Source organism: Lactuca virosa, chromosome 2, assembly GCF_052849685.1.
Source record: "Lactuca virosa cultivar CGN04683 chromosome 2, Lactuca_virosa_CGN04683_v6, whole genome shotgun sequence".
NCBI lineage: Eukaryota > Viridiplantae > Streptophyta > Magnoliopsida > Asterales > Asteraceae > Lactuca > Lactuca virosa.
The window spans coordinates 247,684,142-247,696,055 of NC_136427.1; the positions used below are offsets into that span (position 1 = coordinate 247,684,142).

The 11,914-nt window shown below is 37.1% G+C and overlaps 2 protein-coding genes across 2 annotated transcripts; one reads left to right on the forward strand and one right to left on the reverse strand.

The window, feature by feature from the left end:
- Nucleotides 1–15: 15 nt before the first annotated feature.
- USP (UDP-sugar pyrophosphorylase) lies at nt 16–3,925 on the forward strand. Its single transcript, XM_079079995.1, has 17 exons — nt 16–291; nt 370–474; nt 720–836; nt 968–1,108; nt 1,195–1,294; nt 1,384–1,511; nt 1,603–1,674; nt 1,749–1,813; nt 1,955–2,015; nt 2,093–2,210; nt 2,335–2,459; nt 2,547–2,623; nt 2,699–2,804; nt 2,883–2,942; nt 3,029–3,109; nt 3,218–3,457; nt 3,558–3,925. Exons 1-17 carry the CDS (start codon nt 175–177, stop codon nt 3,723–3,725), a joined length of 1,881 nt encoding a protein of 626 aa, XP_078936121.1. The 5' UTR covers nt 16–174; the 3' UTR covers nt 3,726–3,925.
- Nucleotides 3,926–4,014: 89 nt separating this feature from the next.
- DRP4C (Dynamin related protein 4C) lies at nt 4,015–6,165 on the reverse strand. The gene has a single exon (XM_079077290.1). The coding sequence runs from the start codon at nt 6,163–6,165 to the stop codon at nt 4,108–4,110; it is 2,058 nt and encodes a 685-aa protein (XP_078933416.1). The 3' UTR covers nt 4,015–4,107.
- Between the last annotated feature and the right edge of the window lie 5,749 nt (nt 6,166–11,914).

Consider the following 11,914-nt stretch of genomic DNA (forward strand, 5'->3'; position numbering starts at 1 on the left):
TGTGACCCAGCCCGACCACAGATCGATATGAATAAGTACTCCAAAAATATTTCGTCTGCCATTTCTTTACTTCATCGCTGTAATCATCTTCTTCACTTTCACCATTTTTTGTTTGCAATTACCGAGCTCTGTGTCTGGATCACAGTTGAGAGCGTTCTCACAGTTTCCTAATTCATGGCTTCAGCGGTCGATTCCGCCATTCAGAAACTCGCCACCGTTCAACTCAATGAACTCTCCACATCTTCATCTCCTAATCTCCAAAAAAACCTCTCGATTCTATCTCCCGAACAGGTATGTGTATGTGTATATGTGTGTCTGTATAAAATGAAGTCGCACGGGATTGATTTTACCTTTTTGAGGTATGTGCAGATAGAGCTCGGAAAGATGTTGTTGGAGACGGGGCAGGTTCATTTGTTTGAGAATTGGCCTGATCCTGGTGTTGATGATGATGATAAAAAGGCTCTGCTTGCTCAGGTAATTTTACTTGCTGCTAGGGCTTTTGAATCAGGCAATTAATTTAGGTCGTTTCTATATGTTATCCCTTTGATGGCCCATCTCCATTGACCTTGGTATCGTGTAATCGCATCTTCATTACCCCAAATTGGAAATATTATATTAAAAAGTATATCAGATCCTAGCTTTTTGATGCTTATGCAAAGGATTGCAATAATTTTTGCTGCTGTTTGTATCCTAGAATGACATTTGCTTAGTTCTTTTAGATAGATCTGCTTAATTCAAGCTACCCTGGAGGTTTGGCATCATATATCAAGACTGCCAGAGAACTCTTGGCAGATTCAAAGGCAGGAAGGAACCCATTTGATGGCTTCACACCTTCTGTAAGTTACTACTACACCCCATCTTTTGGTATCAATCACTGCAACTTGGCCGTTTGTTTTCTTGATTATCTGCATTGTTAAGTTTCTCTCATTATGAACATTCAATATAAATAAGGTCTCTATTTTTGAAGGTTCCATCAGGTGAAGTCCTCACTTGTGGTGATGATAACTTTATCCAATATGAGGAGAGTGGTGTGAAGCAGATACAGAATGCTGCCTTTGTTCTTGTTGCAGGAGGGCTTGGGGAACGTCTTGGATACAAAGGAATAAAGGTTTTCACATCATTTTATCAATACTAATATCAAAACATTTGTTTATCGACTTAATGCTATATAGTAAACTTAGCACCATATCACAGGTAGCGCTTCCTATGGAAACAACTACAGGAACTTGTTTCTTACAACATTACATTGAGTCCATATTATCCTTATCACAAGCTAGCTACAAGCATGCTCAAGGTTTTCTTCTTTTTTCACTTTTTGTATCATCCAACAACTAGTTCATTATTTTCTGATTGCTTCATGTCATCATTACTTCTGAATTGTAGGTGAATGCCAAAGAGACGTACCTCTTGTGATAATGACATCAGATGATACACATGGGCATACGTTACAACTCTTAGAATCAAATTCTTATTTTGGAATGAAACCTACACAAGTAAAACTTTTAAAACAGGTGAAAAAAATTTCCACCATTGATGCTCATTACAATTTACAGCAGTCAACATGGTGTTGAATGTTGATAGTTCGCCTTAATCATATTACAGGAAAAGGTTGCTTGCTTGGCTGATAATGATGCTAGACTTGCTTTAGACCCAAACAATAAATACAAAATACAGGTGAGATTTTAAAAGTTATACAAGTTGATCCCTTTGGCTTTTCATAATATCATAATCTGTTGTTTTCTTATTAGACAAAACCTCATGGCCATGGTGATGTTCATGCTCTTCTTTATTCCAGTGGTCTTCTTAAAGAATGGTGTGTAGAAATTTATTACTTTATTTGTGTCCTATATAATCTTTTCATTTTGCAATTATAGCTTAAATTATAAGTGCCATTGTTAACCCTCTTGATCCAAGTTATGAAGCCACTGTTACTTTTTTTTTTTTTTTTTTGCAGGAAAGATGCTGGTTTGAGATGGGTCTTATTTTTTCAAGATACAAATGGACTTCTTTTTAAGGTTCGTTAAAATCGTAGCATAATTACTTCATGTGGGAAAAAAGTTTAAATAAAATTTTATTTGTTCCCATTTTTTAGGCGATTCCTGCAGCATTAGGAGTTAGTGCCACTAAAGAATACCATGTTAATTCTCTTGCTGTTCCTCGAAAGGCCAAAGAAGCCATTGGAGGCATTACAAAGCTTACTCATACAGATGGTAAATTTTGTTGACTAGTGAATACAATTTATATATATATATATATATATATATATATATATATATATATTTATCATTCATTTCTATCCATGATTATTGTTGTGTTTAAATAATATGATATTAGGTAGGGAAATGGTGATTAATGTGGAATACAATCAGCTTGATCCTCTCCTTAGAGCAACAGGTCATCCTGATGGTGATGTCAATTGTGAAACTGGCTATTCTCCATACCCTGGAAACATAAACCAAGTATGATTCTAGATTCTCATCTGATTTTGATTTTTTTTTTTTATCATCATAAAGTCTTGTTTTTTAAATAATTATGTTTCATTGCAGTTAATTCTTGAACTTGGCCCTTACATTGATGAGCTCTCAAAAACCGGTGGTGCCATAAAGGAGTTTATTAACCCCAAGTAATTTTCTCTCTTATTTTTAAATCTCCTAATAATTTTTGGCCCAAAAACTAATTTGTATAATTTGCATTGAAGATACAAAGATTCAACTAAAACTGAATTCAAGTCCTCCACAAGATTGGAATGTATGATGCAAGATTATCCTAAAACATTGCCTCCATCTGCTAGGGTTGGATTCACAGTAAGTAAAACTTCTTCTTCCAGTTTAAGATATCTTTAAACAACTTAAGATTTTTCCAAATTTTTAATCACTCTTTAGGTGACAGAAACATGGCTTGCTTATGCACCTGTAAAGAACAATCCGGAAGATGCTGCAAAGGTACTAAATTAAAAAATGTATTTTAATTCTCAATGTATATACTTGATTTGATATAATTAACTAATTTAGAAATCACTAAATTAAAGGTACCTAAAGGAAATCCATATCACAGTGCTACTTCTGGAGAAACAGCAATTTATAGAGCAAACAGCATGATTTTAAGAAAGGTTAGCAAAATTTTTAAAACAGTTCCTATAATTCTTTAACTTTCTTGATATATCATATAACTTATATCTTATTTATAGTTAATTCCAGTTTCTTAAGTGTTTATATAGGCAAGTGTGAAGGTAGATGATCCAGTTACACAAGTCTTTAATGGTCAAGAAGTGGAAGTGTGGTCACGTGTTGTGTGGAAACCAAAGTGGGCTGTTACATTTTCTGATGTTAAAAGCAAAGTGAAAGGAAACAATTCTGTTTCTCAAAAATCTACATTGGTTATAAAGGGTCACAATGTTGTTATTGAAGATCTTAAATTGGATGGAGCTCTTATTGTTGATTCTGTTGATGAAGCTGAGGTATATGTTAACTTCTTTAACAATTTTTAATGGAAAAAGTTTGAAGCCATGATGAATGTATAGGCATAATATATTAATGTTTAAATATGTGAAAATTTAGGTGAAAGTGGGAGGCTCTGTGTGTAACAATGGGTGGACGATTGAGAGTGTTGATAAAGATTGTGTTGAATTGCCTGAGGAAGTGAGGATTAGAGGTTTTAAGATAAACAAAAAGGAGCAGTTGGAGGAATTCTATGGTGAAAGTGGAAATTTTATCTTGAAGCCATGAATTTTTTAATTGTGATGTGTTGTATGTTTGTTTTATTTTGGTTTTTAGCCCAGTTGGAGCTCTATTTGGTTTCGAGTTGCTACTGCAACACATGTATTGATGATGTAGAATTTGATTCTTGAATTATACTCTTCAACAATTTGTTATTTGGTACATTTCCATGGCAAGCTAATTATATTTTGAAGCATTTGTGGATAAAATGTGAATCACTACGCTTAAAACTTGAAAGAGCTCAATAAATAACAAACGAAGTAAGCATTAAATATAAAAGTCCTCATAACAGCTTGGAAATAACAAAAAACAATCTTAAAAAGATCATATGCATAAAAACAAAAGCCAACAACTTAAACTTCTGCAAAATGAGAGAAAAAGAGGGGCACACCTAATCACCATATGCAGCGATTTGATCAATCACGTTTGCCACAACTTCTTTAGAGTCCCTCAGCAACTTTATACTTCTGTTCAACTTATCCCGTTTTCCTGCCACCATTGGTGCCTCCTCCAACATCCGCTCAATACCACCACCATATGGTGCCATTAACTCCTCCAGTATCTCCACCTCCATGTCCCTGTTAACTAGATTCTGAATGCTAAAAAGCATATGAAGAGCCATACAATCCACCATTCTTCTCAACACGATCTTCCAATAAGCAATCATTCTCATCTTCATATCAAATGCTTGTTTCACCACATCAACACCATACTTTCTCAGATGCTCCACCTCATAGTTCAACCACTCGATGTTAATCTTCCCTGACTTTGAATGATCAATGATGGCCTCCATGAAAGTTTGTTCATGAGCCATCAGCTTCTGCCAAATTAGTGTATACTCTGGATTACAAGTATAATCTGTCATCTTCTCCATCTCCACCATCTCCGTCACTCTGTTAACAGAAGCCACCTTAATCTTTGCCATCAAATTGTGTGCAGATCTTCTCATTGAAGATTGTAGTGGAGGGTAATTCTCGGAATGACGCAACAAGACACTGATCAAAACATCTTCAATATAATGCCACAAGTTCCCAACGAATTCAACAGGCATACGAGAAATTCCATTTACCCTTCTGTTGAGTATGGTGAGAAAAGCTGCTCGAGGAAGGAAGTTGGGTAGTCCAATCCCTTTGGCTTCTTCCAGAACTCTGATTTCTTCCATCAAGAAAAACCCATTTCCTTCATTGTCAGCAGTGGCTTGAAGTTTGAAAAAGTACTCATTCAACATTTCTGATAGACGAGCAGTTCCATGCATGGATTTAACATCCGGGTACTCCTCAAACTCGCCTCTAATCAGGATCTTTCTCAACGATTCTTTAACAGAACCGATGATTCTCATGAACGCCGTCATGGCTTCTGCAACAGAGGTCATCTTCCGAGGTAACTTGTTCAATTGATCGACATACCCAGTAAGTTTCTCGTTGATCTTTGTGACGATATCCGGGAGGCACTTTGATATGATTGTCGATTGAATCTCGACCAACTTTTCAGCCAAAACAGGGACCCCGACCATGGACTTATCAACCAACGACAGTAGAGGATGTGTCTCAAACAGCTTCGCTTCCTTGATCCTAGCTTCCTCATAACTCTCCTTACCCACTCTATTCCTGACACAGATATACCCGAGGCCAACGTTTACATCATTCGATGTAACCTTTTCTAAAAGACCTTCGGGGTTTTTATCTGCTTTGGTAACAACAGCAAGCGTCCTTTGTCCGGTTATGTCCACTCGTTGAGACATTCTTATGGATTCACAAGTTGAAAAGTCAACGGAGGCAGAGAGCACATTCAAAATGATGCTCTCCTCCGGAGTTATGTACTCGGTGATGATTGCAGATATCTGCTCGTAGATGTCTTCGGGTTGACCGTGAACAGGAACTCTGGTTATTCCGGGCAAATCAACCATGGTAAGATCAGGGACACCTCTCTTTTTCACGATCAGTGTGAGCAGAGTATGTGATATGCCTTTCCCATTTCCAGCAATCTCATCCGTCGCTGCAATAATATCCTCTTCGATGCGAGTTTCATCAGTAACAACACTTTTATTGTTGTACTCCAAATGGAGCTGAGGGCGAGGGTCTGCATGATGCTGTAGCCTCATGATCAATGGTACTCTGGTGCAAATGCCTTGTGCACGAGGGAGGCTGATTCGAGCAAGTGACTCAAGCACACTGGATTTCCCAGACGACTGGTCACCAACAACAACGATGGTCGGGAGTTGGATCCCTTCTTGCATCACCTTAAGATGACGGAGGTTATCAACGCAGTTAAGCAAGGGTCTGATTCGATCATCATATTTGGATACAAGTGGTGTATGATGAAGGTCAAGAGTGCCAGAGGCTCCCTCATCAACCACGGAAGAGTAGTCATCATCACTGTCAGATGAGCTGTAGTACCTTCTCTTGGACGCACTTTTAGATGCACTGCTCTTGGTGGCTGTTAGAGCCATGTTAATTAGAGAAAGAAACTGAGAAAGAGATAGATGATTGATTTAAAGAAAAAATGAATGTAGATTACATATTTATAGGTAAAAAATTGCAACCGCGGGTGGATGAGACGACTGAGTCTAAGATCAAGCGCTTCCCCTTCCTACTAGTAAAGTAACTAATACTACCATTGAATTCTTTATAATGGTTCATTTAATATGATCGTTTAATATATCGAATGGAAGGGCAGTTTCAGTTATATATATACGTGAATAGAGTTCATGCAGCGCCTTTTGGTGAAGATCATCAAGATCATTTATGACCAATAATATTAACAATAATCGATCGCTCGTATATGTATGTATGTATATACTATATAGTAGCATAACGAAAAAAATTAAACCATAAATGATAAACTTAATGTGCGAGAAGAAAAATGATTGGACGATTGTCTAAAAAACATAAACCAACAATTTAACAAGACGGTTATCAAAAAAATATGAACCCAAAATAGGATTTTAACTGCAACCGGAGAAAAGAGATATTAATATAATGTCAATTGGTTCTACAAAATTAGAGTAAGCATCTATTTTTTTTCCAATAATACATATATGGATAAAGCGATATATATCTGGATTAAGTCATATATGGGTGGGACTTTTGTTTCAAGAAGGATAGTGTCATTGAAAGTATAAACGGTCAAACCGATATTCTTCATATTTCATATGTAGAACAAATTAAAAAATAAAAAATAATAGCCTGCTTATAATTTCTGAGGTAATTTGTGCTCAACTACTCTACATGGAAATAACTCCCTTTTGTTTACTTTTTTTGTAGCTTCGTTTTTGCTGTTACTGTGATTTCGCATGTGTGTTTTGTTTTGTTTTTATTTTTTTGATTTCCCCGTCTCCAATATCATTTTCTACATACTCTAACGATTCTGTCCATACCATATCCTACAGCTACAGCTCAAGACCGAAGAACTACGATCTCAACCTGCCAGGTATTCTTCCGTTAATCGAAATTACATAAACTGCAAGAATTTGTTGACCTACAGAAGTCTATATGTTTGCGGGATTAGGCATTCTTCATGAAAAGTGTCCATCATTTACTCGATCCGTTACATCGTTAGATGATTTCCTGTAATTACAACATAACATTTTTCTTATTAATATGTTGCAAGTCATTGTAAGCCACTAATCTTGATTTTGCTTTGAATTGTTCTATATTTATTATTTCAATTTTCCACTGATCATGTGAATTGTTAAATGTTGCAGCTATCTGGAGTCCAATGTGCTGGTAATGCTCACTTTTGGGTCAATGATGATGGATCTTATCAGGAAGAGGGACAGAAAAACACCAGAGTATACATATGGGGAGAGGTGACACCTTTTTATAAATATGTTTCATGTTTATGTTTTCTTTTTGTATTCGAATATTTTTTTAACATAAAGTTTTATTTCAGGCTGGAACAAAGCTGGTTTGTGTTGTTTTATCACTACCAGTTCCATCCAAGACAATTTATCCCACTGGAGAGCAATTGAGCAACACACTTACTCAATCAATCCCAAACTATTTTGACCAAAATGCCCCTCGAAAGCTTCTTTTAATTGGATGTTGTGGGTCTGGTACAAGTAAAATTTTCAAACAGGCTAGAATATTATATAAAGAGACCCCTGTAGTTGAGAAACTCTGGAATCATCCAGCCATGAAAGCCGCTTACAAGAGGAGAATGGAATTGGAGAGCTCCCCAGTGTTTCCAGTTATTTCTTGGAGCAGGTATGTATAACAAAAACAGCAAAATTACAAATTTAGACCTTGTGGTATACCAGAAGTCAGTGGGGGTATGTCCAGCTGTTTCATTTTATTGCATATCAGGGACTAAACTGGTAATTTAGTTAAAAAAGTTAACAATGTAAAAAAACAGATTTAATAATATGTTATTGTGTGTGAATTTTTCAGGCTGTTGGTATATTAAGAGCAGACTATATACCTTCAGATGTGGACATATTGTACGCTGAACATGTCACTTCTTAAAATGGTCTTTCTCTTTCAAGCATTGACTTTTCATTCCCTCCATTATTTCCTGATGAAACCAACGACACAACTGATCAAAATAATTCTCTACTCAAGATCGTTTTTCTTTTTAAAAAATTTACAATCTTTATTCTTATAACTCTGTAGAAACTATAACTTTGTATATTTTAAACTAGACCAGGTTTCAAATCATAAGAGTGCAAGGAAGAGGCTATGGTTAAAACTGCAAATGGATAGAAATGTTTGAAGATGTTAGAGTAGTCATTAACTTTTCTATTAAAAAAAGTTGCATTTACTCAGGTGTGAAGGTGGAACATGGATCCCAATATGGTTTTCTCTTAATAGTTTATTAATAATATAATGGGTCTTATTAGTTGCAAATTAATAAAAGTTTTTTCCATGATTCGTTACGTTTTATTCTTGAATTATAGTTATTATTTTCATTTGATTAAAATAATAATAATAATAATAATAATAAACCTGTTCAATTTTGTTAAACTACTTAATACCTTTTCCTATTCTGAGCAGGGGTAAAGTCGGTAAAAGTAGAGAATGACAAGAATTTGTGACTGTTAGCATCACTGGAAGGTTGTTTGGATTAAACAATAACTCTGTGGCATTGCAATAAACTGAGCCAGGTGTAATATGCAATAAAAAAAAAATTAATAAAGCATTTGGATTTTGTTATTATAATGATCTATTTTTTTTGTTTTTTAAAGCTTCTACATATTTATATGTTAGTTCCTTCTTTGTTTCACACCTATTGGGACCTAATTATCGTTGGAATCTCAATTCCTTAATTCCCTCCTTGTCTTCCACTCACCATATTTCCAGGAAAAGCAAAAGGAATACCATCAAGATGTTGGGTATTTTTTTGTATTTTATATTATAAAGCTTACTCTAGCATATATATATATATATATATATATATATATATATATATATATATATATATATATAGCATATATCGAGTTATGAATATGCAGTACAACACAAACACAGTGTAAACAAGTTTGGTTTTGAGTTATATTTCCAAATCAATCAAAGAGATATTTTGATATATTTGTCTGTGTTTATACAATTGCTATACTATACAATTGTCATATTAGAATTGGTATCAGAGCTCAAGAACAGGGGCTTGAATTCATACCTGGTGATCAAGAAGGACACCAGTAAAAGAGATGTCAGACAAAGAAGGAGAAGGTGGTGATGCTGGTCCGGCTCCGGTGAAACTCAAGGAGGTCGGAACAACCATTGTGGCTTGCCCGATGTTGAATTCCACAAATTACACCGTATGGTCCCTGCGTATGAAAGTCGTACTCAGAATTCATAAAGCCTGGACCATAATCGATCCAGGAGAAGAGAAAAATGATGAAAAGAATAACCTGGCAATGGGGCTATTGTATCAGGCAATCCCCGAAGCCCTAATCATGCAAATAGGAGATGTCGATGAATCAAAAACCCTGTGGGAATCGATTAAAGCTCGATACGTCGGAGCTGATAGGGTAAAGGAGGCGAGACTGCAAACATTAAACACCGATTTCGATCGGTTGAGAATGATCGAGACAGAGTCAATTGACTCGTTCGCCGGAAAACTCTCCGGTTTGGCTTCAAAATCTGCCTCACTTGGTGAAACAATTGACGAGTCGAAGCTTGTGAAGAAGCTTCTGAAGGTTGTTCCCAGGCGATTCATCCATCTGGTGGCATCCCTCGAGCAGGTGCTCGATCTGAAATCCGTTGGCTTCGAGGACGTAGTCGGACGTCTGAAAGCGTACGAGGAGAGAATAAGGGAGGCAGATGACAATGGAGAAGGAGGCGCGAAGGTGTTGTTTGCCTCGAGATCGAGTGGTAGCTCGAGCAGCGGCGGTGGCTATGGCTCTTCAGGTGGATCGACAGAGTCGAAGGGGAAATGGGCGAAATCGGGTGAAGGTGGGGGGGTTAATCGGAACAGATCCGGGTCGGGTGGAGGATCCGGGTCAGCAGGACCCAGTGGGTCAGGCCCAAGAGGAAATCGGCCCAGTTCGGCCCAGAACCATAATAAGCCCAAAAACAAGCCCAATTCTAATTCGGACTAAAACCGAAACCCGAAAAAAGATCTGTCGAAGATTATATGCTACAGATGTGATAAGTCGGGCCATTACGCATCCAAATGTCCGGACAGAACCCAAAAATTCCAAGAAAGTAATTTTACTGAACACGACGATGCCGATGAAACAGTATTTCTACACGAGTCCGTATTTTTGAACGAAGAGAAGGTGATACCGTCTCGATACAACTCACAAGAAAACGATGTGTGGTATTTGGACAACGGGGCAAGTAATCACATGACGGGAAATCGTTCATTTTTCTCCGAACTCGACGAAGGAATAACCGGAAAGGTCAAATTCGGTGATAATTCGTGTGTCGAAATAAAAGGGAAAGGCTCAATTGTTTTCCAAGGAAAATCGGGACAACAACGATTGATAACGGAGATTTATTTCATTCCGGATTTGAAAAATAATATTTTCAGTCTCGGACAAGCAACCGAAGCCGGGTGCGATATTCGGATGAAAGACAACTATTTGACAATGCATGATGCCGACAACTGTTTGTTAATGAAGGTACAAAGAACTCCAAACCGCCTTTATAAAATACAGTTGCCCATTGGAGTACCTATTTGCCTTCATACAAGACTGAGTGAAGACACGTGACGCTGGCATGCAAGACTTGGACACATCAATTTCGAGTCAATGAAAAAGATGTCCAAGAAAGGTCTAGTCAAAGGGTTACCCCATTTTGACAGTGAAAATCAATTGTGTGAATCTTGTTTGGTGGGCAAGCAAACAAGAAAGTCATTTCCATTAATGACGACGTACAAAGCAACACGGCCATTGGAGCTAGTTCACGGTGATTTATGTGGTCCGATAACACCGTCAACGAAGGGTCAAAATCGGTACATTTTCACACTAATTGACGATTTTTCACGGTATATGTGGATTTTTCTCTTAAAAGAGAAAAATGAGGCGTTTTTACACTTCAAAAAATTTAAAGCTTTGGCGGAGAATGAGCTCGGAAAGTCTTTAAAGGTGTTTCGAAGTGATCGAGGAGGTGAGTTTACTTCGCTCGAGTTTAATTCCTTTTGTGATATAAATGGAATCAAACGCCATCTTACCGCCCCATATTCACCACAACAAAACGGTATTGTGGAACGAAGAAACAGAACACTTATGGACATGACACGAAGTATCATGAAGGCGATGCATGTTCCAAACTACCTATGGGGAGAAGCGGTAAAACATTCCACAAACCTGATCAACCGTGTTTACACAAGAGTACTTGGTGATACAACTCCGTACGAGAAGTTGTATAAAAGAAAACCTAATTTGGAGAACGTACGCATCTTTGGGTGTTTAGCGTATGCAAAAGTTGAACCGGTAAACGTGAAAAAATTGGATGCAAGATCAAGACCATTGGTTCATCTTGGTTCTGAACCGGGTACAAAAGCCTATCGGTTATTTAACCCGGTTACACAAAAAATAATCGTAAGTCGAGATGTTATTTTTAATGAAACCAAAGGATGGAATTGGGTTAACGAAGCTACACCTGACAATGAAGAACCAGGATCATTCATAGTACCATGGGATTTACTGGAAGATGAGGCAAACAACAACCAAGGAAACGATGTAAACAACGAACCAAACGAATCGGATCACGAGATTGAAGACGGAGTGGAGGTACAAGAAAATGAGCAACCAA

Excerpts from the sequence above, each read along its gene's own strand:
- USP (XM_079079995.1), top strand. The coding sequence starts at position 175 with ATGGCTTCAGCGGTCGATTCCGCCATTCAGAAACTCGCCACCGTTCAA. Across the intron at positions 475-719 it reads AAAAGGCTCTGCTTGCTCAG|ATAGATCTGCTTAATTCAAG; the intron begins GTAATTTTACTT and ends TAGTTCTTTTAG. Across the intron at positions 2,624-2,698 it reads AAGGAGTTTATTAACCCCAA|ATACAAAGATTCAACTAAAA; the intron begins GTAATTTTCTCT and ends TTTGCATTGAAG.
- DRP4C (XM_079077290.1), bottom strand. The coding sequence starts at position 6,165 with ATGGCTCTAACAGCCACCAAGAGCAGTGCATCTAAAAGTGCGTCCAAG.